Genomic DNA, 27690 nt, shown 5'->3' with positions numbered 1-27690 from the left:
TACTGCTCATTGCGCAATATTACGTTATAAAGTAAAAATAATATACACAGAAGGGTTACATACAAAGGGTTTATGATAGAAAAAGAAATATTTCGTAAAAATTGAAAACGAATATAAAAATTGACGTCGACATTTCAAAGGACTTTAATTTATCCCATCAATTAAAATCACAAAATATATTCAATATATTTTGTATTGATGTTTTGCATACGACAAATATATACTTACAATATTTGTAAAGATGTTATTTTATTTTATTAATTGCTAGTAACTCATAATAAGTACAATATTTTTTAAAGTTCTGTTCTTAATTTATTTAAAACTACATAATCGATTGTATATGATAATCGAAGTATGTGAACTCGAAGTTCGAGTTATAAAATCGACTATGCTCTGGATTGGATGCATTTACGAACCTTTCCGGGAGCTCCTGCTCGGTGTGGTGTGTCCGTGGGAGGAAGTTCTGCGGTTTCACTAGGTTCTGCGAGTTCTTAACGAAATTAAATACGATTTACGAGTTACTACGACTGGCGCGTTGATGTTCTTTCGTAACTCGTAAGTTACGATTGAACAAACGAATGTTCTTTCTCGATTCTTTTAACGGGGACTTGGTCGCGAGAAAATTCGACAGACACTGGTCGCAACACGAACGAAGCTTCAACCTTCATCGATCGATTTGACTGATTTTTGAGATCCAGTCACCGAAAACTTCCATCATTCCGTCAAAAACCGAGTGCCGACCCGCAGGGTGGCGATCATTTGATAAGGTACGTGTAAATTCATATTCGACATAATCTTCACGAATGCATGCATGCATCTTACTCGTCTGTCACGTGAAAATTTTAGTTATCGATGAGTCACTGTATGGTCCTTGTTGAATTTGTGCAAACTTCTCGACATATGATATCTTTAACAATAGATTAAATATTTTTCCAACAATGAATCACGTGTTCTTTCATTTTCCTTATACGACATTTCCTTATTGTGCAAAATGTAAGATTTTCCTCTGTAATCTATGTACATTATTATCTACTAGACTATATAGTAATTTCGTTAATTATTCTTATCTGTCTTGTAAGTGACGTTAATTGATTCGAATCCAAATTATTCATTCAGTACAATAGGCACTAGCACAATAGCAGAACTTATTTTGCAAACATTATACCATCTTGCTATTTGGTAGCATCATGTTTGCAGAGCAGTTTGTATTTCGATGCTATGTTATCTTCAAGCTAATACTACTTAACTCCGTCTGATATTTCCTGTGCAAACCAGTAAAGTTATAACGAAATGTATGAATTTTATTCGAAATTTTGATGTGTCAGTTGAAGAGCTTTTCATTCGAGAGTGATAATGTAAATGTCAATATGTTAACATTCTTCTTTAAACTGATTTTTTCGTACTTAACAATAATAATGACGTAATTTTGAAGTGATGTATTCTCATTCCGAATTATTTAAACAATATGTTACGTTTGTTAACGCATATTTTTTAATTAAAATGTATTACATTGTTTTGATTTTATTTTTTATAATTCATTAATTTAACATCAAAATTTATATTATCTAAATATCTTATTTGGTTATTTAATCGTTTTTTGCATAAATTTCCTTTAGGTTTTCTAGAAACTAAGTATGTAGAATATTGTAAATTTATGTATACTTTGTATCTATGGTAAAATATATTTATAATTTTTATATAAATAATTATTCCATTTTTAAACAATTCTGTTTTTATGCTGATTAAATATATATATTAAAAATTGTTAACAAATTTCGTGATATTACATAAGTTGTCTAATGCTTTATATATATATATATATATTTTTTTTTTTTTGATGAGGTAGTTTCTTATTTAGAAATAAGTAATACAGACAGGAAAGTAGCATACATAATGTACCAAACACCTGTATTTTATCTATTAGTATTTCACACAGATGTTATCAGTAGATGCCAAGTGATTTTGACAAATGATAGTTATCTATAATTTCAATAGTATAACATAGATTAAGTACGGTATTTCCATGCCCCCAATGAAGACTTGATCTTTGAGTGGCGTGTGCATTACCCCTCCATGTCCAATTGGATCTCTCTGAACCATGTATTTCTTGGCCGTCAGATAAGCTTTGTTCCATGAAGTAGACTTGGTACCACGCAAAGGCTGCCTGATAGTACTTATCTTTCTCGTATAAATAGTGGCCCAAATAGTTACTTCAGGTTCAGTATTATACTGTACTCTTGACTGCCCGTTGCACTTCTAGAATTGAACACATTTTGTGTCATTACACAAAAGAGAAGCATAATAATTTTGCAATTTTCTCTGTTTGTATTGTTTCTTCCAAATTATTATAAAGATAGTTGTTTTTCAAAGTTTTTGGTGTGTTCAAAATTTTATGTCAGTGGTTTTTTGCTTTAACGTGTTATAAAAGCTACGAGAATTACTTTTAAACGTCAGGTGAGTTACCAAAATTTTTTTTTATAAATAAAGGTAGGCGTAGTAATTATATTTTATTACATAATGTGATTAATTAATGTTTATTTAATTTAAAAAGGTATTAACTTTTATAAAAAGTTTATTTAAGTAAAGTTTCTTTTTAACAAAAATTAATGTAAAATTTATATAAATATCTTGTTTTCATATAAAGCTCAGTCTGAATCTTTCAAGTATCTGGAAAGAAATTCATATAATTATTATTGATAAAATTTGATAAGATAAATTTGGGTCTATAATAAAATGTTTGACATGTGGCACTAAATGTATTCATCCATACTAAGCGAATTATACATAGTTAATGAATTTTAAAAATAAATAAATGATATATATATATTATATTATATATTATATATATATATAATTTTTTCTCTATGTAAATAAATATCAATCAAGACAATGACAATGCTTTAGTATGTCCATGAAATATCCTAATATTTATTTTTATATTGTAGTTACAGTACATGTAATATTTGTACTATAGAAAAAACTATATAAATATGTAACAAAATTACAAAAATATAATTTCTTTTAGTAAATTACTTGGTATAAAATTTACTACGTTATCATATAGTTCTATTTTAGAGCTTTCTATATTTTTGAATAAATAAACTAATATTTAATAGAGCAGTTCTTTTGAAGTATGATCTTAATCTACAGATATTGATAAAGGTTGTACTTGATTATTTAAGAGGTTCTTAACTTGATCTGAAAATATTTTTTGAAACTATTTAAAATATTTATTAATTTAATGAAAACAATAATGTTTTGTTAATAATGAATTATTTTATAATATATTGCAATGGGAATTCAAATTTCTTTATATATAATTGCTTTATTTTATTTAATAAATATTTTAACACAGAAGTATAAAATACTAATGTAATACTTATTCTGTTTGTTATAGGGTTCTATCTACAATAGGCTGGTAGGCCAGTCTATTGGTGGGTGTGTAGATAACTGCGGCAACTGGAAGTTGGCCCTGAACGCAGAGCCCCCGTGGCTTTGCTAGCACCCCCATAGTGATCTTGTCTTAACCCGCTTCCTCACGACTCACCCAATTCTCATTGACAGCTGCCTCGTATGTATCATTTAATATGTTCTGAATAAATAATCAAATATATGCGATTCCTATGGTCTAATAATTTTTTAATTTCAGTTTGCTGCCTAGCACCTACAGAGTATTTATAAAAAATTTACAAAATAGTCAATATGAAGGTAACAAATTTGGACGAACGTATTCATGTTTTGGACAGTGCGTCAAATGTTATGACCGTCATCAAAGACATTGCACAGAGTGGAATGCAAGAAGAAGCTTTTTATGTGCTTGACATTGGTGACATTGTACGTAAACATCAGATATGGAAGGAAAAAATACCACGTGTCAGCCCCTATTATGGTAAAATAATTATTATATATTTTGAATTGTATTCCATTTTGGATGAAAAAATAATCAATTGCATTACAAAATTTTAGCCGTAAAATGTAATGACAACTTAGTTGTGATTGAGGTATTGGCTGCTCTTGGTATTGGTTTTGATTGTGCATCAAAAGTAAGTAATCTGATACTTCGTATCTTATATTGTATCTTTGTATTTTAAGTAAATAGTCTAATTAAGATTTTTATCGTTTGCTGTTATTTATAGTCGGAGATTAATAAAGTATTAAGCGTTGGAGTAGACTCGTCGAGAATTATCTTTGCCAATCCTGCTAAGCCAGCATCACATATCCGTCATGCTGCTGCTGTTGGAGTTGATGCTATGACAGCAGATAATGAAAGCGAGTTACATAAGATTAAGAAACTTCATCCAAGTGCCAAGGTAATAAAAAATATTTCGTTTGTCTTTATTTTCTTCTATCTTTAGTTATAATCTTATCTAATCCATTATTTTTCAATCTTAGGTTGTTATTAGAATTCGTTGTGATGCAGAAGTTGCTCAGTGTCAATTAGGCATGAAATTTGGTTGTGATCCCATATATGAAGCACCTAATCTTTTACGTCTTGCGCGCGTTTTGGGACTTAATGTCATCGGTATTAGTTTCCATGTTGGATCTGGTTGTCAGGATCCACCTGTATTTTATCGAGCTATACGCGAATCCAAGATATTGTTTGACTTAGCAACTGATCTTGGTTTCAAGCCATATCTACTAGACATTGGTGGTGGTTATCCTGGAAATAAGGGCACTAGCATTGATAAAATTGCTAATGTCGTTAATGATGCACTCGACGAATTCTTTAATAGTATGTAACATTTATTTGCATTATAATATATTCTACCCTATTTTTAGAACTTAATTATAAAGTTTATTTACTTATAATAATTCTCAGCCGATGCTGTTCACATAATCGCTGAACCTGGTCGTTTTTATGTTGCCTCGGCATTTACTCTTGCAACTAGTATTCATAGTAAGCGTTCAGTGCGTGGTGATGAAAATTCACCAAATACGATTACGCACAATATGTACTACATTAATGATGGTGTTTATGGCTCTTTCAATTGTCTACTCTATGATCATCAACATGTAACTCCAATACCTCTAAAGGTAATTATTTTAAATTATTAGAATGTTTGAAAATAGTTTGTAGAGTACTAAATTATTCAATATTTTTAATATTAAATGTCCTAATATTAGCAGAATATTGTTGATTCGTTTTTAATGGCAAACATTTTGGCATTAACAGAAAGGTTGTGGAAAGATGATTCCCTCAAGTATTTGGGGACCAACTTGTGATGGTTTGGATCAAGTCGTAGAAAACGTTATGTTACACGAAATGGAACTCGGTGATTGGATAATTTTTGAAAATATGGGAGCATACACGTTACCGGTTGCTTCTCCATTTAATGGATTTCCTGTGCCTAAAGTTCATATCGTCGCTGATGAAACCATTTGGTAAGTCTTAGATTGCAATTATTTAATGTACTTTCCGATTGCAGTCATATTATTGAAATAATGAACAAAGTTTTTGGTTGTTACATCTTATAGGCATTTGTTAAAAGACGCTTTGCCTTTGACCGAAGAGCATTTTGTTATTGGTAATACTCCAGCTAATTTACGGCTTGGTCTGGATATTGGTGGAACTGATACCAATGCATGGCATAATCCAAACATTGAACTGACATCGACTGAAATGTTAGCTGACGTTACTAATCCACCAGCAACATACATTTACGATTACCTCGAAGTTGATCTTTAAATTAGTGCAGGCATACTACGATAACAACAAATATGTTAAAACAGCTACTCGACATTTGTAGCGAGAAACCACATCTTCATTTTGAACGTAGATATTATGATATAATTCGAAACTAGGTTTTTTTGTAAGGTTTGTGATTTTGCATTTTATACTTATCTTGACGAGTTTGTAGGCGAAAAATGTAATATTATTTCCGCTTCTATTCCAATTAAAGCTTGGAGCGTTACTAATATTTGGTGCCATCTTTGAAAAGCTGAATTGTTTATACTTTTTGTTTTTGTTAAAAGATTAAAAACGTGCAAATTATTTCAATTATTGCAGAATGATATTGCAACAATATGTGCAATTGCTGCTAAATAATTAAAGGATAGAATGTATAAATTAAAATCAAATCTTCAAACTATTATTGAAAAATATTTTCAGTACTACCGTAGATATTCTGTTGAACGACATGTTAAAATATTTTCGTAGGAATATTTATATATGCTTTTAGAAATAGTTTTCCTCATATATTGACTTCTAAAATATTCAAAAAAATGTTTATTGACCTTTTCAATGGGTATCTACGATTTGCACGTTTAATATAGGGAAAAGTTTCAGGTTATTTTTCTATAAATCATATAAATATGAGTTATTAGAAAATTTAGCTAGCAAAAATGGTAATTTTAATTTTCGCAATCATTTTTATGAACGATTGACGTCCATGCTTATGGTAAATAATGTTTTATGTGGTTTTTTAATATTAATCTCAAATATACATAATTTGTACGAGATATATAAAAAAACAAGAGTAGTAGTCTTGTGTAAGGGTTTAAACGTCGAGACACTTATCTCTCTCTCTATATATATATATCTATAAACTATTCAAATAATCATTGTTACTTAATACATGATTGACAAAAAGTGAAGAAAATGTAAAAAAAAAGTTACGAGGGAAATGTAATCAGTAGCATTGAAGGTGACGTACGTGTCCAACATATGTATAATGATATAAGCACAAAAAGTTCACTATCTCTCTCGAATTAATTTTGTTCATTTAAAATGTCAAAAAAAATATAAACTCTGTAGGATTGTTAGGATCTTTAGGGCACTGAGGCAGCTGTCACAGAAAGAAAAGATAATTAGTTTCTTATTAATTATTACTCTTATTGTATTATATGTCGACTATTATTATTGTTAATTAATTATTATTAACGAATAAATATATGTAATGAAATATATAAAATCAAATCAATGTGCTTTCAGTTCTTATTTCTTCTTCGTTTCGTAGATTTAGATATCCGTTGATTAATATACACTGCGTGTAATTCAAAGATAAATACGGTATTAAGAGTATCTAATCGTGACAACTACTGACATGGAATTATCATGGAATTTATTGAAGTTAGAAATCTCGAATACTTTTGAAGTATATTATCGGCCAATGTATCAGCTAGGAATAACTGATTATGAAGTTTGTCGACCAATAACCTTATGAAACTAAATATGGAAATGTGTATATACTAAATTTATCATCTTTTAACATTGACACGCGCGTAAATTATCTTGATTATCGTAAGTAATTTTTATTATTATGTAATTATTAATTTGTGCTATGTAATCGCAGCATTTGCATGTGCATTTAATACTTCATTTGCCAATCTCTAATTTATAATGCAATGCCATAGACATAATGTGTAACACATAGATCGGTGGTACAATTTGATTGAACAAAATAAGTCTGGATAAGTCTGAGATGTTACTTATCTAAAACTATAATTGATCGCTATGTAAATACTTGTATCTCATCATTCTTATTTTTTATTTAATTCAAATAAGGAACACATCCTATAATTAAATAGTATATATAATTTTTTAAATTTATTTAATACGCTAATAGTTTTTTGTATAATCATTGTACCGTTGTAAAAACTTCGTTATGAGACAGAAACAAAGAATTACGGTGTAACCGCGTTATTTCCCTAATTCAAAAGTCAATGCTGATTGTCACAGATTCATCTCTGATTCAACAATCGAATGATAAAAAAATTCCTCTTCTTTTCCTTTTTATCAATCTCGCGCTGGGATTATTTCTCAGAAGAATAACTCATATTTTATTCGTAGTTATAAATAAGAATTGCAAATGTATATTTTCCTTATTTTTATAAGTGTCGTGACGCTTCTGAAGCGAATCTAAAATAAAATATAACCAATCAAAGAAAGGATGTATTTCTTCGAAACGATAATTGATAACTTTGTTGCAATTCTCGTTTGGAAGCCGTGCTATCGAATAAGAGAAGAGTAAACGATTCGATTATCGAGCTATTGATAATCATTGTACTTATTTAATCAAATATCTCGAAATATTTCAATGAACAATATGTATATACTACACTGGAAGAGTCGAATTGTGATTCGATCTGAGATTTGGACTGGTCAAGGTTTTTGGACAGAGTTCACACGGACAGTTCGAACAGTCACGATCTTCGCTGTGCATTGTGAAAGGCGTACTGTTGTTTTGCTTGCAATGCACTGTCTAACCGGATGGTTGTGCAACAATTGCTAATCTTTTCATGTTTTATATTTATTGTTTCCATATACTAAACGCACGCTTTTTCAATATCGTCATTTCGATCTTTATGGAAACAACTTTCGATGCAATTGAACGATTACCTCATTAGGTGAAAAATGGTTTTTGTTTGGTTAAGTTAAATAGCCAAAAGTATTCAAATCTTTTGCAATAAGTAGAAAATTGTTTCCCTTAAATTTTTCATACATGAAATCTATTGTTTTGAGTAATATAGGTAGATATCATTTAATGTAAATACATATACATATGTATGTACCTAATTGTAAATATTTTCGTGTAGTAAAGAAAAAAAAGAAATATATATTTTCATATTTACAATTATAAAATATGGATATGTTTTACAAGAATATTTAAACTGCAAATTTACTACGTCAGTTAATTGGAATTTTAGCATAAAGACTAATTAGTAACGAGTTATAATTTATAATAAACAATCATTCTATCTCATTGAATATATATATATATATATATGTTTTTATAAATTTTCTTTTTTTTTCGCTTTTCAGAGCCAGGTCTTAATTTTCTTTTACAGATTTAGGGATTTTCCTTAAAGATAGAAGTAGACGAAAAAAGATTGATTTATCGATATTTATCGAGAGTGTTCCTATACTTTGGCCCTGGTTAATTATAATAAATGATTTTGATATAATTTATCGCGAAGCTTATGAATTAAATGGAATCGTTAATTGCAGCAATTTCAGTGTGATTTATCGACCATTCTAATTTTTTATCTTCGTTTCTTATTTTAAGGCTTTAGATCCCGCTACCTGCGAGATAAGATCTGTGTGTATGTGTCAAAGATCGATGACAAGACATCAATTGCCAGACTTTTATAACACTGGAACCATGGTTACGGATTAGAATCGATTTCTTTGTAATTCGAAGAAAAAGCCGGTGGAGAAGAAAAGTTGATGAATCACTAAAGTGGATACTGGAGGATTACAAGATTTCTGTTTCTCACTGTAACCAGTAGGAAGGTGAAATCCTTTGCGAAATCATTAGTTTTCGATTTTGCGAGATCTCGAGAGACGATTGAGTTGAATGGAGGAGCGTAACGGTAGTAACAAAAAACGATTACTTTACATCGATACCTGGATAGGTTACAAAAAACATTTGTCACAGACGTCAACATGGCGGAACAACTTTTTGTGTAGCTAATAGTATTTCATTCTGTCGAGATATTGGTGCATGATATTGTTACAGATGAAATAACATTAGTCAATAGATTTTTAAGTGGTAAGTAGTTACATGATGCAAAAGATACAGATTTAAAGATTTGAAAATAGAACAGAAAGCTATATTTCTAGAAAGAAAACTAGATTAAATATATAGATATCTAGGTTTAGGAAACTTGGAGTATCGAATAGTCTTGTGTATTGAGAACAATATTAAAGCAAAGGATTTTGTAAGTTGTCAAGATTGTCCCTGTTATTTTATTTCATTGTTATTCCCTACATTTTCTTCGCACAAATATTTCCTGAAGCAATACGTTATCGAAAACTAATCGGATTAAAATGTGCCAAAAATTTCTTACGATCGATTAAAATTAATTACACGAAATGTTATATCGAGCATTGGTTTTAGGGACTGTAATAGATATACGACATAAATCAGGCGCATACAACGTGCTTGGTTTCGGTACGTGGATAATCAAGGAGCACAGAAACAATATCAAGATCAATTACGTAAAAGGAACAGAAAGAAGAGGCTCCGAGATTTCTTTTTATTTCATATGTATAAATACAGCACTAACGTGTATCGTGAATGACCCACACTTTCACTTTCGTAATTAACACAGGTATACCCGCGCCTCATGTTTATCCGCCAACCGGCTGCAAACAATATGTGGATTTCCCTATGGAATCAGTCTCGTTCACGGATAAATAATTACTATTTTCGCGTGGAGTTTCGTCGAACGAACAAGCCAACAGCTCCTAAGCCACAGTCGTCTCCGTGAGTTCTTCGTTATGGACGAACGTCTAGCTGTGATATCCGGTCTCGCACGCGCGCACCGTGCGGCTTGTTCCGGTGTACAGCTGCTGTAATCGCGGTTTCAAGTCCTCCTCCGAAGCCTGGCATAACATATAATAACGACTATGATACAAGTACGTTCTACAGACGATTTCACTTTTAGCCAAGAGGCTGCATCCTCGTCTCACCGCCAGCGAGGCAGAGTGTACCTGCCTCTTCGTCGAGCACGCGTTCGCGCGAACCTTCCTTTCTTCTCTTTCTTTCGCCTTCGTTGTATCTCATACTCGAAGAGATTACGAGACCGTACGAACGATAATAATGCCGCTGTACACGCTGGACCACCGTGTACCAAGGTGTAATGTATTCTTAAGAATCCTCGCATGCCTACTTACATACAGATATACATACTAACATAGTATATGTAGTTTCAAAGTGTAGCTGGCGTCGAGTTACACGCTCTCGGCCACCGAGAGGATATATAGGTTCACCGAGTTAAAACAGAAATTAGGAGCGAACCGTGTCCCCTTTCTCTTGCCAAGCCAAGCGTGGTATAAAATACTTTCCCTCTCGCGAGGCGAGTCAGCGGCACGGCGAAAGAGCGAGCAGGAAGGAAAAGGCAGGGGCAGCCAGGCAGCTGTGGCTCGCAAACGGAAAACCGGAAAACGATCGCTTCTAATCAGAGCCTCGAGCGTTTCCCTTCTACTTTGTTCTTTGTCTCTTTTGTCTGACGAGACCCGTCGTCCCTTTTTCTTTCCTTTTCCTTCCTCTCGTATTTTACATTTCAGTTCAGCGGAAGATATGTTTTTTAGTTCTGGATCGCAGGATGGTTAGATGTTACATCCATCAAGAGTCAAGAGCCTCGAGATTTGGTTCGGACAAGTCACGCGAAGTGTAGACACGCTTCCGGCCGTGTAGTCTGCAATTTCGTTCCCGCAATCGTTTCCTCTCCGAGAACAAGACGTCGACCGGCGTGACTCGTCCTTGCGAGGGAGGATCTGGTCGGAAATGTATCGTGGGAATGGAGAGTGACTGGTAATTGAGTTAGTTGTTTAATAAATTTTATAGATATAGAAACGGTTGAGGATAGTTAAATGTTTTATTTTTGTGCTTGAAAGAGGAATATTTGGAGAAGGTAAGAAAGTTATATAATACATTAAAAAAATGAAAATATTGAAAAATAATCTCGAGTTTCCAATAATAATATTCTTCTCTATATAAGCAATAGAGTTATTTATCGCTAATAAAATACCAATTTATAACAGCTCCTAAAACTGTTCACTTTGCATTTAAATACTGATACTCATCCTAATTTAGTCCTCGCCAACGAAAAAAGAAGGAAAAGATCGTTTTATTCCGGATATATTTAAATATTAAATTGCCAAGCGCGAGACCATTCTCTTTTTAAATTGGCGCGAACGAATGCTACTCCTTTAGAAATCTTTACTCCCGGCGATACAACGTACTGTTCCGAACAGAAGATCAGAAAGAAAATTTGTCAACGAGTTTCTGTTCTCGGAAGCGTTCGCCAATCGGTAAATTTGCGTAACACCATGAATATTAAAATGCGGCAAACGTCGTTCCTGGAAGCGCGAAAAAACATCTTCGATCATAAACCGTAAATCACGCCGGAGTAACTCGAAACAAGTATAAACGTCCACCATCCTCGACTATCTTAGGTACTCCGGGTACTTTCTCCGTGCATATGTACGGTTTCTTCTCTCTCTCTCTCTCTCTCTCCCTATCCTAATTAATTCTAACAGAGTCAATCGATTGTAGAAAATTAGCTGGTTCCCGCAAAAAGAATTCGTCTAACGAATGGCCAGTTAAGGAGAGGATCTAGCTGCTCGGGACGAAGGAGACGTCAAGCGTAATCGACGCCGGAGGAAACGGCGATCGAGCGTGATCGTTAGAGTCCACCGGTCTCCACCGATATCGATAGCGTTGAAAGGGGATACAGCTCAAGAAGGACAGCCCCTCCTGGATCACGGCGACTTTCCCGATTTTGAAACGAGCCAGGTCGGCCAGTAACGTACCGACCTGAGGCGAGGAGAGCAACCTTCTCTTCTGGTCTCGACGGTGTGCACGCACCGAACAACCGTGCGCTAACAATCACAATCGCCAGCAGTGGCGAGTAGTCCCCAGTCCCTGGATCGTTTCCCCACCTTCTGCTTTTGCTACCGACGTCGACGGGTATCGTCTACCGCAGTTAGACCGAGTCCGCTCGCGCATTCGCATTAATTTCCAATCCGCGGTGTGTGCTCTTTCGCCGGCCTCTCCTCTCCGTTTCGTCGTCGGTCCATCACGGTCTCCTCGAGAAGCGGGATCTTGGGTCTTTGCCGACTTTCGACCATCATTGCCGCACGACCGTTATCCGTTATCCGCATCCTAACGGGGCGAATTAACGAAAACGGTACCGTCGACGGAAAGAGATGCCCGTGGATTCGAGCACCGTGGAAACGTCCCGCACGAGAGGAGAAGGAAACGCGTGACACGCGCGTCTCTAGCGATCTAATTGCTTGCCGAGACTTTTTCATCGCCCGTCTCCTTCGTTGTCTTTGAATACAAAAATTGAAAGAATTTATTTCGTCGCACGCAAAATTTTCGTCTCATGAGAGGAAGAGTGGAAAAGGGATAGGGAACGACAGATTAGCCGTGTCGCAGGATACTTGTATATCGCGTAAGGATACTCTCTGCGGAGATCGAGAAAGAGAGAATATCGGATCGACAGCGAAAGTGCACGTCTTCCGTACGTGCACGGGATACATGCACTTGTGCCAGATACTCAGGCGCGAGCTTGCTTTCCGCGGGCAATGCTGAAAAACTGGAGAAAAGGATCGTGTGCTTTGCCAAGTTGCTCTTGTAGCTTTTGTCGTTTAACCTATTGACGTAAACGTTTCATTTAACGACAATGGCACTGTGTGCGTGTCAGACATGGTCGATAGAGAGATAGACAGCTAGACGACTCGTCTTTCTGTTCCTGTCGACAGTAGTCGATTTCGTGTTCTCCGTTTGAAGATACCGGTCGGTGAAAACAGTTAATAAGAAACTTGAAAGGTGAACGCGTTCACGGCCTTATAGGATTCACAGGCTTACCTTAGTGTCAGGAAGCGGCTATTTCGCAGACATTGCCAAACGTAATCCGCGGTGGCAATAGACAGGTTTCTTCTTTTTGGTCTGTTGCTAGAGCATATTTGTCGTGCTTGAATTTAATGATATTTTTTGTAGCGTTCTATAAATTATGATAAATAGTTCTAGTAGTAGTATACATAGATTAAGCTATAATTCTTCAATAATTTCAATAATTTGAACACATTCAAGCGATGAAAAGGGATTCATTTTCTTTTTGGTGGAAGCAGTAGAATGTTATCTTAATTCTTTTATTATTATTATTTGTTATTAGTATCTATATAAATGACACTATTTTTCATGTACGATTGAGATATTTTTGTTAAGATAAATTAAAAAATCTATGTTGTTTGAGATTTTGAAAATTTATGAAATTAAGGTTTAAAAAAATGGAAAATTTATATTTTTATTCGAATGTCGTTTGAAAACGTTACATTTTCAGAGCAATCATTTTTAACGATAACACGTTGTACCTTTCACTGTAAAAAAAGTAATGCAAGCTGATTTTGATGATAGATTAATCATTCGTTATGATTTGATTAATTAATGTCAGGCTTCAAAATTAGTTCAATTAGAGCATGTTTATCACTTTCGAACTCGTGTTAAAGAAAATCTAATTTTATATTTAAAAGAAACCATTTATTCCTTATTTTTCACATCCTGCTCTATCTCTTACCTTTAACGAGTTAATACAAATATTATAACAATAAATCTTTAATACGATGTTGCATATAATTTTTCAAATCTCGAATAAGATTAGAACTTGTCCATTCTTCATATTGATTCAAACTTTCAATATAAAATTAAAAAGTATCTCAATGTAGTGCTGTAGGAAAAAATCCGTCGATATCAACAACTTCGAAAGAATTTCCCGTAAACTTGGCCACAAAACAAAGTTTCGACCGTTTTTCACTTTGTAATATCTTCCATTTCAAGCCCGCGTTTTGTTTACCTAGGCGTCCTCGTACTTCGTCAAATCGGCGGTGGCAGCTACCTGCTATTGAAGGGGACATAACGAACCGTAGTAGCGCAGTCAGCTGCGAATCTCCGCGCGCGACGCACGTGAGACATTGTTTTCTCCGGTTTTCGGCTTGCGACTTTTATTTTTAGCCCGTTTGTCGCGTTTGCGTAATCGAGAAGACAAGTTTTTTCGTATCGAAACTGACGAAGAGACGCGTCTTCACTCGTGCACGTTTCTTTTTTTCTTTTTTTTTTACTGAAATTTGCTTTTTTTCCATTGCATTCGCGAACGTAAAAATACAAAGGCAGAGGAAACGAGCGTCGAAAAGGATCCGGCAGTGTGTTGATGTGCAGTGATCAGGAAATTGGTGCGCACCGGAGTCTCGCCGGAAGTAAAGTCCTTTGATTCGACGGCAGCTGAGGGAAGATCGAGACACGGTTTACCCTCGATCCGTATAGTAGCAAATTTGATTTTTTGCGTCGTTGATACGTGGGGTTGAATTACATTCTTCGTGGTTCCGTCGTCGTGACGACACCGAAGATCTTCGACAGCCGCGATGATGGAAACATGAGGGTTCTGGAATATCGTGCACTCGATCGACGCAGTTCCAAGCCTGTCGACCATAAATGACGTAAGTCCTGAATGAATTTTTTACCATGATTTTTTCGATTTTTGGATCTTCAATATTCCTGATTATTTATAGATAAATATGTTTATTTTGTATTTGTGTTGTTCGTTTCTTATATTCACTTTTGGATTCAATTGTGATGAGATGATTATAAGCGTTACTGGTGTCTAAAGAGACACTTTAGAGAGAAGACATTTTATGCATTAGTCTGTGAAGCGTATAAATTTGCCTGTGAAATTTGAATATTAATCTACTCTACGTGCTTTCATTATAGTTAGACTGCCGATGTTTATGCAAATTAATAATTTTATAAGCATGTTTGAAGAAGTAGCAGAGATTTGCTTCATTTACATATTAAATATTATAAGGTATATTATATCATGAATGCCTTTTTTGCTTTGTAATTTTACATATTATGTTCGTTTTGTACATAATTAATACGCCATTTAACTAATATCCACTTTTTTTCAACTTGTATACAATAATAGCCAAAAGATGATAGAAAGTTTCCTAATATAGCGATAGTACACTCTCAAGGCAAAAATATGGCACGTAATAGGTAACGTTATAGTCGGGAATGATTTGCAAACGAGATTCAATTCGATCAATTTCTAACATTACGCTCGTAAACCTCTAGTTTATAGCGGAGAATATATATCAAATTGCAGCATAATGTTCGTGCACGTACGCTTAGAAGGCGATAAGATGAACCAAAGTGAAGCGTCAGTAACAAAAATGGTAAAATTACCAGTCTCCGCATAAATATAAAACCTTTAACGTTCAGCTATTATTCACGGTTTCACTTTTAATTCGAACAAATTATGAAATGAAAAAGTTTTGTCGGTTTTACGTACCAATAGGAATAAAACAAGTGTTTTTAATATTTTCATCTTTTTTTTCTATATAATTAAGTATTGTCCCCTTAATTTTATGACTTTTTCCTTGTTTATTTCTTACCTGGTTAATACTTTGTGCAGAGAATTGTCTGTTCTTATGAAGTCATTAATAACCAGTTTGACAGTATCTTCGTGTATAAATATTCGGCTATTTAATTGTGCTTGATTTTCAAGCGAAATTATGTTATGCTTTTCATTTATAACTTCATCGCCATATACATATTTGACGTATTAACGAACTTCTTACTTCGATATTTGGCATAAAATAAACAAAAAGCCATCAATTTTTAGATATTTTAATTTCATTTTCTTTTGATCATTGCATCAACTCGTAAGGGTCATTAACAATCATATTAGTTACACTAACATTATATATGTCACGGATGGAATTAAATAATTTAATATGTTTCAAGAATTTAAAAACGTTCGTACACGACTTTATATTTTTAGTTTCTTCTTATTGAAGTAATACAGGTAGCACAGTTGTTATATAGATTTAACTTTTACGTAAGTTCGTAATTTATTTAAAAAGGCAACGATATCTATAAATAATAGATAAACTGACAAAACTTTCGCAACTACCTCGTCTTGTGGATAAATTACTTTCTCGCTTTATTGTTATTTCGTTCAGCCAGTTTACATTTCCTCTACTTTGGTTATTTGCTTTCAATTAACGATCCTCGATTTACCTTTTTCGCCGCGCTGTAAACAACCATAACAAAGCAATTATTCGCGTGAAACGCGTCCAATCGATTAGTTTGCTAAGGGTCATGCTGCATCGAGGTAACGACTTCCGATTCGCTGGAGGAATAATTAGAGAAGATAAATGATAACCCGGTATTACGTAAACCTGTTCATTTACATAAACATTGAACGACCGCTCACTTATGAATTTTATTGGAATGCCGAGCGAGTAACAAGTGAATCACGTCTGTTCTGATTGCGATCCTAATTGCTAAAAACTAACATCGTTGTCGGTGAAACTGACACATGACGCTAATCATAATCCTAAGTTATAACACGAACATTCGTCATTTGCATACTCGTGCCTATGATTCTTAAAGTGGTTCTAGTAAGAGATTTGGAAAGATCGTTACATATTTGTAGTTTGTTTTGTGTTACAACAGCGTGGGATCACTTTCGAAAATGAGGTCAAAGGTTAAATCAATTGAAAATGTTAAAAAAGGCACTTCTCGGTATACGGGTATATGTAAAATGAAATTTATATATGATATTATAGATAAAATAGAATATATGTATAAGTATATACTTAATATATTTTCATCCTAGATAATATACAATTATTTAAGAATGGTATTTTTTACAAGTTCAAATAAAATTTTACAAAAGAGCTCGTCCGTGCCAAAATACAGTTCATCGTACTTTTGTTCGTCACTTTATAAGCAATTATTATTACACTAAGGATTTTTAGGCATTTATAGGAAATCTAGAATCGCAAAATCGCACATAATGCGCGTAACATGTAACGTATACAAAACTATACAAAATATTGAAAGTACAGTGTATATTACTTAGCGTAACATTCAGCGAATGAACTAAATTTTTACTTAGCTTCAATAATTTTTACTTTGCTTGTCTAATTAGGTTTATAAAAATACGAGTTTGCAGAAACATCCGCAATCCAGTTATTATACATATACAACTATTATAACTGTAATTTAACACTATCGATCGAGGGTAAATGCCAAAATTTTTGATAGCGCCAATTTTGTGCTACTTTTCCTGCAGTGGACTTCCTCTTCTCTGCCCCAGTTTCTTTCCATTTCTACTCCTTAATTGTAGGCTGCATATTCGATCGGTTAAACATTCTAGAAATACGGTCATTGTTTTCGGTATCAATGAAAGCGTGTTTACCAAACTATCGTGCCAATGGAATATATTAACTTGGTTTTTCCTTTCGAAAATGCGAGTTATGCACGCGTCGAGCCCGTATCTCGAACACGAAGTCGATAGTGCGATTAAATTAAGATTTCTTCCTTCATATTACTGTTCCTTTTCGTTAAATAAACGCGGTTTCGTAAGAGGGGAAGTATATTATAGGAAGCGAAATGCGTGACGTTGTTCGAACATACGAGGAATTGAGCATCGGTTTCCGAAACTATAAAAGAAGCTAATTAATTAGACGATGTGTACATAGATTGGATTTTCATGAGCTTAGTAATACAAGAATTTACATTCGCTTCGAAGTAATACAAGCAATTTGGGCGCGTATCGGTTTGCATAAAATTCAGAGTATGTTGAAATACCATGTAAGAATCAAATTAGATTTAATTGATTAGCGATTCCAACCATAATATGTTTAATTAAAGTTAATGGTAGTACTTGTTAGTTTCTTCTATTTTGAAATAGCTTCATTGAGAGTTCCTTCTTGTATTAATTTATTCTACCAATTCTAACGATTTAATCGAATTTTGAAGCGTGAAGTTCAGATTCTACTTCAATGAATAATTTAACACCTGAAGTAGAGCCACTTTTAACTATTCTATTTGCTTTAATTTTTACTTTCTATCGTATATAATCGTAATATATTAATATATTAATATATTACGACCAGAAATATGTTTCCTTTAGTGAAAAGCTTGTATTTTCATTTACATTTGAAATTTAATTTTAGTTATTTAACGAGAAAATCGAACTTAGGTTCTCCGGAAAAATGAAATATTTAGATTATGTGGAAAATGAAATTTAATTTTTGTTATTTAACATTTTTAAAATAGAAATATTAAAAGATCGAGACTTTAACTTAAAACACGTTAAATTCTAATTAAATTCGATCTGATTAAATTTAATTAAAAATTTGGACTGAAAACGCGTATTGGAATAAAACTTAGATGCTGTGTTTAACTGTCCTACCTTTAAAGGCAGCGTGGAAAGGAAATAATAAATTAAATAACCAAGAGCAATGACGTTGCCCTTGTCCAACAATGGAAACATTTCCACGTGTCACTGCCGTACATCCTCTTTTCCAAACACGATGCGGGTACCTGCTTTTACATAAATAATTCTTACTCGCTAGAAAATCGTAATCAGCACGGTCATCGCGTACAAACAACGTAACTTAAAGCTCGATTCTAGGAACACGATTCATTTTTGCTGAAACGCAAAATTCTATATACTCGTATCTATAAAACGATGTTGCACTTTTTCGTTCTCATGATATTAAATTTCGCGATTCTCACTTGTGAAAAACGATTCAAATGCTCTGCTTGAATAGCAAATTGTGCTTTATCCAAAATTAACTAATTATATTTGAAATCTGATTATATCTATATTCTTTTAGTTTCTGATTAAAAATTTATAAATTTAATTCAAACTAAAATTCAATTTTGAGTCTAATATTTTATGGTTTCATCTGCAGCTGTTACACAAACAGAAGTATATGCATGAAAGGGTTAAATTGGAAAGCATTAGCTAGCATTATCATTGTGAAAAAGTTTCGAAATTCGTGTACATCTATATAATAATATATAATTCATGTAGTAAAGAATAAAATAAAATAAAAAAATATATATACCTATATATATTTTTTTTCTTCCAAAACACTGAACGAGTTTCAATTATATTCTGATTGACAATGAACTCTACTAACAGTGCTACATGAATCACAAACAGATGGTTTTTTAAATGAACCTCTTGAAAGAAAATTGCATAATGGGTGCAAGATTGTTCAAAAATTAATAACTGATTTTTTTTGTAGTCATTATATGTCCAGTGATTTTTTAGGAGTTATAATAAACCTTTGATCTTAAAATTCTCTAAAGATGGGTTAAAATAAATAGAAATGGAGCATTGGAGCTAATAGGAAGAATTTACAAAAATATGAAAGCTGTTGTATTGACTTCTGAATTATTGAATTTCCATTTTTTCATTGCCATTTGACATTCAACCAGAGATTGTTTAAAATCTTTGTTTCAAAACATTCGTTTACTATCTTCATAATGGTGATTTTAACACAAGTTTGATAAAATAACGAGGTTGACAATGTCTTTTTTATTCCTGAGATGTAACGTTTCTTGTTGCAATCATTACACGGAAAAACGATTTAAGACTATTACGACGACAACACAAGTCACTTCGATCGAAAGTGAAAACTGTTAACATCGAGTTAGAAAAACGATGAAGCATACATACATTCGGATTTCTAAATCGTCTTTTTATCCCGACAACATTTCTCCACGGAAACTACGCTTTGTCCGAAGAGCAAAAATCTGAAAATTCTCACGTCAATTTTTTCTTTAATGTACAATTTCATAATATTTCACAGATGACAATTAAATAATTTAGATACCGTACAGTTTTATTTGTTTTATTATCAAATTTGATAACGTCATATTCAGGATATTCGTTGGAATTGATAATTTGCAACTTTTGATTTGTAAAAGTTTGCTAGTAACATTGGCCCAATATACAAGACGATCCAGTTAATAAATTAACGATACTAACTACAAAACCAAAGGCAACTACTTCTCCCATTTTTATCTGTTAAACTTCTTTCAAAACTATGCTACGAAACGAGGAGAAAGAAAGTCATAAAAATTCTATCACCGTAAAAAAGTGACAAAACCAACGTCAAATATACCGCAACAATGCGATGAAAACTTGATCCAACACGTAGACGCACAGCAGCACGCATATAAACAAAAATCTTTTACTGTCTATTTATAATTAACTATACCGACACATCAGTCAAATCGACCAGCCAAATAACAAGAGTTCTGACAGAAAAGATTTTCTGTCTTAACAGTAGCACGTTTGTGTGTTCTTGCTTTAATTGCCGCTAAATGTCGACTTCGTGCATGAACGGTCGGTCCATTGACAGGCCGGCCACTTTCATTTCTCTATTCTCCGGCACAATCCTCTCGCCCTGTTACACTTTCCTTCGTCGCGCGGTGAAACAGCGAGCACGGACAGATCGAAACTCTCGTTTTCAATATCTCCGGCTGCCTCGTATGCACGCACCGTAACGGGCAAATCGTGGCCTGCGATTGTATAACGCGAACACGAGCTCCGATCGCTTATATGGCTCACGTGCTTTTGCATCTGTTCGTCGGACACAGTCGCGTTTAATTAAACGATCGTATTTGGAAAAGGGTGATTTCTGCGGTTTCGAGCTGAGAACGCGTCGTAGGAGTTTCATTCTGACGACCAATCTGCCACTCAGAGGAGTCCACAGATAGACGTCCATTCGAGACGCAATTAACGGCAATCGTTCTTGAGAGTATTTCTCGCGAATGGACACTGCGTTGAGAGCGACTACCCTACAAAATGAATTTAATTCTATGAATTTTCAATAGATGTGTCATTTATACAGTTCTTAAATAAATAATTTGTCCTCTATCGAAATAAAAGCGACGACTTGATTTAATTATATTAAATAATTAATTTAAAAAATGAATTTAATTCTATGAATTCTCAATAGATGTATCATTTATACAATTCTTAAATAAATAATTTGTCCTCTATCGAAATAAAAGCGACGACTTGAACAGTCACTCACAAAGCAACGTGGCAATTTTACTCTCAAGCGGACACTTATCTTAATAGCGACGAGTATAGAAATAATTGCCAACGGTGTAGGTGGTGACAAATGTTGCATGATTTTCTATGGGACAAGAATGGGCGAGAGAAGACGTTGTATTCTTTCGTATGGAAAATTGAAAGCGAACAAGGTATCCTAGTCTCTTTTCTGAAAATTATGCTAGTATATTGTAGTTTAGTTTACAAATGGAACTACAACGACGGACAAAAGAAAGTTTATAAAATGAGACGTAAATCTACTAAATGTTTATATTTAACAAGAACAACGAATAAACAGAATATACGAGTGTTATCAGTATGGTAAAAAGTTTCAGTAGAAAAATTATTAAAATTCACAGTCCATCGATTTTAAATTTTCTCTTATCAGCCGCTGTATTTTAGTTTCGTTTGGAAATAGGTATTTCATGTTTAAGGAATAGAATGAAAGAAGTACGAATTAATATCTCGTGTTTCGTGTTTCTTTTTGGAAACGAGGGATTAGAGAAGTCGTGAGAGATGAGCGAAATGAGAAAGGAATTTAGATTTCGTGTTTGCGTAGAATGGATTAAGATAATTTTGTTAGACGTAAATTAGGAAACTTTGACCTCGATTTCTGCCGAATCTGGAATTTTTCTGAAACGAACAAACAAATCTTAGTTGGTCTATTTAATTTTACTTGATCTTTAATAAAAGAAAATAAAGGGAACATTCACGTAATGGATAGAAAGTGGGAAGAACGATAGATAAATGACGGTGGCATTTTAGTTTGGCTTGTTTTTTAGTCACGCGTAAAGATGTAATGCGATTAATTAGAATGCGGAAAGCGAACGATGCTTCACTTTACTTCAGACTTGAAATTAGTATGGTTGTGTTCTTCTGTCGACGTAGAAAATACAAAGGAGAAAAGTTCTATCCCTGTTTCTAGTCAAACAGTTGTCCTGCAATCTAGTTGCTTCATCTTTCGATCTTAGTTGTTTTGCGTTTGATATGCGAAAATGTAAAAAGTTATTGCAAATAAGTACATACTCCTGAATGTATAAAATACTTTCTCACATCAATCAATTTTATCTACGTCAGTCTCCCTAGAAAAATAAAAGATATTACTGCCTTTTTCGAGCTTAGCAAATTCATCCTAAGAGAGATTAAAATTAAACTGATTTTAAATACATTATGTATCATCAATCTCGAAATCCTTGGACCACCGTGTTAGAAAGGGAAAGAAATACAGTACGAACGGATGAAAGAATTCTAATTAAAGCACCTCTACGTCTGATCTCCGAAGAACATGTATAAGAACTTGTACTCGTGCTAATGGTGATAGGTTTAGCTAGCCATTAAGACAAATTAGTATAATCAACGATCCTGAAAGGTGTATCTGATGCGAGAATAACTAAAGAAAACTCGAACAACGAGTAACATCGATCATGCGGTTCGTTCGAATCATTTCTTCGTTTCAATTTGATAAAAAACATCTTATCTAACGTAACAGTTTGACTCCAAGCTAAAAAGGAATAGAAGTTTCGCGTAAGAACTGAATTACCTAATTCTACGTTTACGCGAAAGAACAAAGATTCGGCGACTGACTAATAATAATTGTGTATTACGTAGTTATACAGAATATACCGAAGACTGACTTCCGCTTCTTTGGTCGAACGACCGATTTAATTTCCTCGCGGCTTTCACGTGTGGGCAAAACTGTTACTAATTGCGCGGAAATATTCACTGTCGGTTTCCTTCCGTCTGCTGTTCGATCGGTTTCCTTGATCCCGACCCACGACCATGGAATTTTATTTAATAAATATTCCAACTATCGCCACAGTCGTTTTTTCGTTCGTGCCAAACTCCTGTCTCGATCGCAGGGCACTTTCACGCTTGGAGAAAACCAACCTTTCGATAAGTATTCACGATGAATAGTTTCATGCGCGAAGTAGGCCGTGCTCGATCGTTTTCTCGTGATTTGAAGCACTGCCGAATTTTTCATTCGCTCTGCAATTTCATTTCAATTCGCTTTTTAAATAATATATCGATCGAAGTTCTCGAAAGCATATCGAATGCTTGAGTTATGCTTGGAAAGGGGAATTTTTATTGAAATATTTTGTCTGTTCGTGATTTGTGACATTCCCAAATTTTTTATTCCATATAGAATTCGCTTTAGATTTAATCTTTATTTATCACGTCGATCCAGGTTTTCGAGAAGAACTTGAAATACGAAGAGAAGTATGAGCTATCGTCGGGAAGCAGAATTTTGATTAAAATATTTTGCCTATTCTCGATTTGAATTGTTCATTTATTCCAAAGTTTGATTCCAGTTTGAATGAATGTACTTTTCTTCGTTGAGGAAGTGCTTTTCATTATTATCTACGTTGGTTCAGATTCTTTGATCGATCGATGTTCGGGTTCTCGTTTGAACTATAGTCGGAGAGCGTGATTATGATTCAATGATTATGAAGTTTTTCGTTCTGGAAAATCTTTTTCAGATTCCACTCTTGTTGACTATGGTATGGAACTGTAAGAATCGAAACATCGTTATTCGTATATGCGTTAAAAAATTGTCAAGTTCTTTGTTTACTCCGTTTTTATTCTTATGCAACTTTATTCTCACTAAACTGTTTCCTTCGTATTAGTCTTAGAAAATCTCTATTTGTATTTCAGTTCAATTTAAATCCGCTTTTCTCTTTGGCAAAAAGCCATTTCAAACGTCTCGTGAGTCGTAATTTTCAAAGAAAGTATTTTCATTGTGTTGATATTGAATGGCTGTTCCTCCAGTTGGAAAGTAAAACCGTGGAATTATGTTTGCTTTGAGCAGACAGTTCATTTATATAACAGGTCGCATGTCTATTAACTTACACTTATTATTAAATGGAATCATCTTTTCGTGACTTGAAACACCACTAAACCTATTCTTATTTCTGATGTTTCCTACGAAAGAAGCATTCCTATTTCGAATTTGTAGTACATTTACGTAACCACCACGTCCTTATTAAGTTATACTTATTGTTCTATTCGACCATTTTCGCGTGCTTCGAAGCATTACTAGAATTTGTAATCTTCGTTTTCAATCTAAACGTTGTTTTCATTTGAAAGTATTAAATCGATTAGAACTTTCAAATCAACCATCTTTTTTATCGAATAAATGAACCATACAGAAGCTAAGTCGATCAGTTCTATAAGATAAACCGTTCGGTTTCTAAAAAATTAATCATAACGTTCTGCTAGCAAGATTTAGAAATTTGCAAGGAATAAATTTGAGCAGTTTTACTTTTCAGTCGCTTAAATATAAATCGCTGTTGTAAATAATTAAAATCATTCTTCGTTATGATGATTTCGAGATTTTCGAAGAACAGTGAAATAATTATTTTTTTACTAGATTTCCAGAATAAGACTTTCGAGATACGAAATACGTAATACAAATGTTATGGTACAAGGCGTCGATGGACAGGCTTCAAGAATATATGAAAATAATAGAGCATAATTTTTGTTCTCCAACTCTGCACTGACGTAGGTACATAAAGTAACAGACGTTTGCTTTAGAAGAAGTAATTGAGAAAGTGCATACATATTTTAAACAGGAAGCACCATCTTCCAACAATGTTATTACTTTTCGCTGACAAATACATAAAGCAAATGTTATATTGTGCATTGTTATGTGTCAACATATATTCAGAGGACGAAAGAAAGCCAGTGTACAAATCGGGGATGAATAGTGTTCCTCGAAGCGTAGCAGAATTATGTAATCTTGGCTTCTACAACCTTAGAGTAGATGATTCAAGCTCTGCCAAGCGAACACTATGGTATCTTGACCGCCTACGGACGCATTCCAGGCGTACCAGGATATTCAGGACATCCAGATCGTGAAAGTCACTTTGAAACAATCTTAACACCAACGTCATTAACCATCAAGACACTAGGTCGGTGAGATTTATTCCACGGTCTCCTCAGGTTCAACAATTTTGAATATCTATTAATTATGGCGTCGCGAGACTCTCAGATGTATCATTTTTCCAAGTATAATAAAACATTTGGAAATCAAACATTCTAAAGAATTTTAATTTGTACGACTTGACGTCCAATAAGCCGGAAAATATTTTACAGTCCATGCACGTTGCTGACTCAAACTCCAGTCGCTGAACTCATTACGCTGCACAATGCATGGACACCACAATGGCCTGAATTTAAAGGTATCGATGGATTTGAATGTCCCTGTAATTAAAACTCCAGAATTATAGAGTACCCTTGTAGTGGTCTTTGAAAGCCAATAACCGAGATTCTAGGATTGCAAGCTTCGCATTTAGTAGACTACACTATGAAACATCCAGGGATCGAAAGATTCCGTAGAAGGACGAGAGATATTTTGAGATGCAAAGTTCGAAAGATCATAGGACGTTGTAAAGTATTCAGTGCAAAATCCTACACAACAGGATATCTAGAAATATGAGAATCTTATAGAAGTAGGAGCTACCACAGCGCATTTCGATGTTTGAGATCTGACTATGAGGATCTGAGGATCGTAGGACATCATAGAGAACCACGAATGAATTTCAAAACCATCCGAGGTCCTTGATCTTGAAACGGAACAGGTCATCACACACAAATTATCTAAAATTCCAACGACTATCCTCCAAAACCCTAAGTCTATGAGATCAACCATGAATCACCTCGCGTTCTTTTTCAAACACAAAACCTTAAACACTGGATTCGAATGGAATCTGCTTGATGAAATCGAAGCTACCAAGTTAACCATTTTGACAAATATCGTTTCATTTTTACCGGAAAAACAGAAGCGTGCAACCGCGGCGATGTTTTACGAGCCAACGCTATTCATTTATATAACTGTGGGCAACTGGTTTATTAAGTTAGTCCGCGTCGTTATGCTCGTTCGTCAGATTGCGATCGCTCCATCTCGTTCGATGGCGGCCGTCCGCAAAAAAGAGAAACTACGAAAGCCGCGGAAGCGAGTTATTACACTTGGTAAACGAACTTCGCGAACGGGTCACGGTTACAGTATTACAGTCGTCCATTCTCCAAACAGACGGCTTTACAACGTGAAACTGGCCAGCTCGTTGCGATTGCAGCCAATCCAAACAAGTCGAACGGAACGGTCCGCGAATAGCTGAGCTTCCGCGGAGAAAATATCCAGGTAGAATGGACTCTAGAACAGAGTAGACCGGGTGATGATTCAGCAAGAGAACGAGATCTATGTTGGAAAATGATGGAAATTGAAAATTATTTACACTCGCTTCACGGTGCACCGTGTTTTGCCCGCTTCGAATCAGCTGTGCAACGACCGACGATTGCAAAAGTGAATCGGCGATTCTTTACTAGTCGAAAGTCCTTTCCCGCGAGCTATAATTGCGACGACTCTCGCCATGTTTAATCGACAGTACGCGGAGAGAGGAGAGCCATACAGTAACTTGAAAGTATTTGAAATGTCACGGGCGACGACCTGGCATTAAAGTTCCGAGCGATTTTCGTATCATCTTGCTTCGTGAAGCCGGAAAATTTCGTGTCTCTTAATTTCACTTGTTTCGCGTATCATCGTATACGTTTGCACGTATATGGCTTGTTGTTTTGCGTGTGTAGCAATCGTTTGTAAGCTCCTGACCAAATCCTTGGCAATGTTTCACTGAGTGGTTGACATCATTTTCGTTCAGTTCTATCTTTTGATTCAGGAAATGGAAATTTTTGGAGTAGTTGTAAGGTTAGTTAAAATATTCCGTGATGTCAGGTGTCTATTGTGAGTTCAAGAAGCGTGGGTGTTATTAAATGTGGTTTAAGGTCATTGAATTTTAAATGTATTTGAGCAAACTTTGGTGATGTATGTTTTCTATGATCACTTGTGAATAAAATCATCTTATTTGCGTTGTTTCACGCATGAAACTTACCATTTCTTAAATTAAATATTATTTTGTTTTTTGTCTATGTTGTAATATATTTTTATAAACTTTTTATCATATACATATATGTATTCTCTTATATTTTACTTCCTGGTATAGTATGATACTTGTGATCTATCTTTTTATATTTATTATTTATTTTATTATTTTATTTTTTATTATAATTCTAGTAACTTTAATATCTCTCTATAATAGTTGTTTTTTTAAATAAATTATCACAACCTATCTTTTTATATTTTACCAAATAGTATTCTCCTGCCTTTACATTTTGTACAATCAAAAACGGCCTTCGTTCGAACTCATTCAAAAAGGAAGACGCTTTTTCCTTCGTTTCACGTCGTTGCTTAAACGAGTTGAAAAATTCCACTGATCTTCCCGACAGCAAGCGCTCAATCAAAACCGTGTGTCTAGGGTACAAGAC

General features: G+C 34.1%; 2 protein-coding genes across 9 annotated transcripts in view; both read left to right on the top strand.

Annotated features, from left to right (window-relative positions):
- The first annotated feature begins 404 nt into the window (after nt 1-404).
- On the top strand, nt 405-9672 carry LOC132906616 (ornithine decarboxylase-like). 4 transcript variants are annotated; one of them, XM_060958975.1, is made up of 9 exons: nt 405-767; nt 3398-3571; nt 3650-3889; nt 3967-4043; nt 4137-4310; nt 4393-4732; nt 4820-5034; nt 5174-5382; nt 9006-9672. In XM_060958975.1, exons 3-9 carry the CDS (start codon nt 3703-3705, stop codon nt 9010-9012), a joined length of 1209 nt encoding a protein of 402 aa, XP_060814958.1. In that variant the 5' UTR covers nt 405-767; nt 3398-3571; nt 3650-3702; the 3' UTR covers nt 9013-9672. The 4 variants fall into 4 exon arrangements, with proteins under 4 accessions (XP_060814958.1, XP_060814932.1, XP_060814950.1 ...); XM_060958949.1 differs by lacking the exon at nt 9006-9672 and adding an exon at nt 5476-6920 and having other exon boundaries at nt 406-767; XM_060958967.1 differs by lacking the exons at nt 405-767; nt 9006-9672 and adding exons at nt 1243-1355; nt 5476-6920.
- A 2751-nt stretch (nt 9673-12423) lies between these two features.
- The window catches only part of LOC132906584 (A disintegrin and metalloproteinase with thrombospondin motifs like), an 83817-nt gene continuing 68550 nt past the window's right edge, over nt 12424-27690 (top strand). For 2 of the 5 annotated variants that reach the window (XM_060958915.1, XM_060958936.1), the window contains exons 1-2: nt 12424-12903; nt 14618-14944. The gene's annotated coding sequence lies outside the window, so the exon portion shown is untranslated. Of the gene's footprint in view, nt 12904-13261; nt 13281-13302; nt 13385-14617; nt 14945-27690 lie in introns of those variants that run through there. The other 3 variants (XM_060958919.1, XM_060958920.1, XM_060958926.1) reach the window with 3 other exon arrangements.

Source organism: Bombus pascuorum, chromosome 1, assembly GCF_905332965.1.
Source record: "Bombus pascuorum chromosome 1, iyBomPasc1.1, whole genome shotgun sequence".
Lineage (NCBI taxonomy): Eukaryota > Metazoa > Arthropoda > Insecta > Hymenoptera > Apidae > Bombus > Bombus pascuorum.
This window is presented reverse-complemented; position numbering and strand designations above follow the sequence as displayed.

What these genes read in the sequence shown, in the direction of transcription:
- LOC132906616 (XM_060958949.1), top strand. Translation starts at nt 3,703, where the DNA reads ATGAAGGTAACAAATTTGGACGAACGTATTCATGTTTTGGACAGTGCG. An exon ending in GTTTTGATTGTGCATCAAAA is followed by an intron (nt 4,044 to 4,136) that starts GTAAGTAATCTG and finishes TGTTATTTATAG; the next exon opens with TCGGAGATTAATAAAGTATT. An exon ending in AACTTCATCCAAGTGCCAAG is followed by an intron (nt 4,311 to 4,392) that starts GTAATAAAAAAT and finishes TTTCAATCTTAG; the next exon opens with GTTGTTATTAGAATTCGTTG.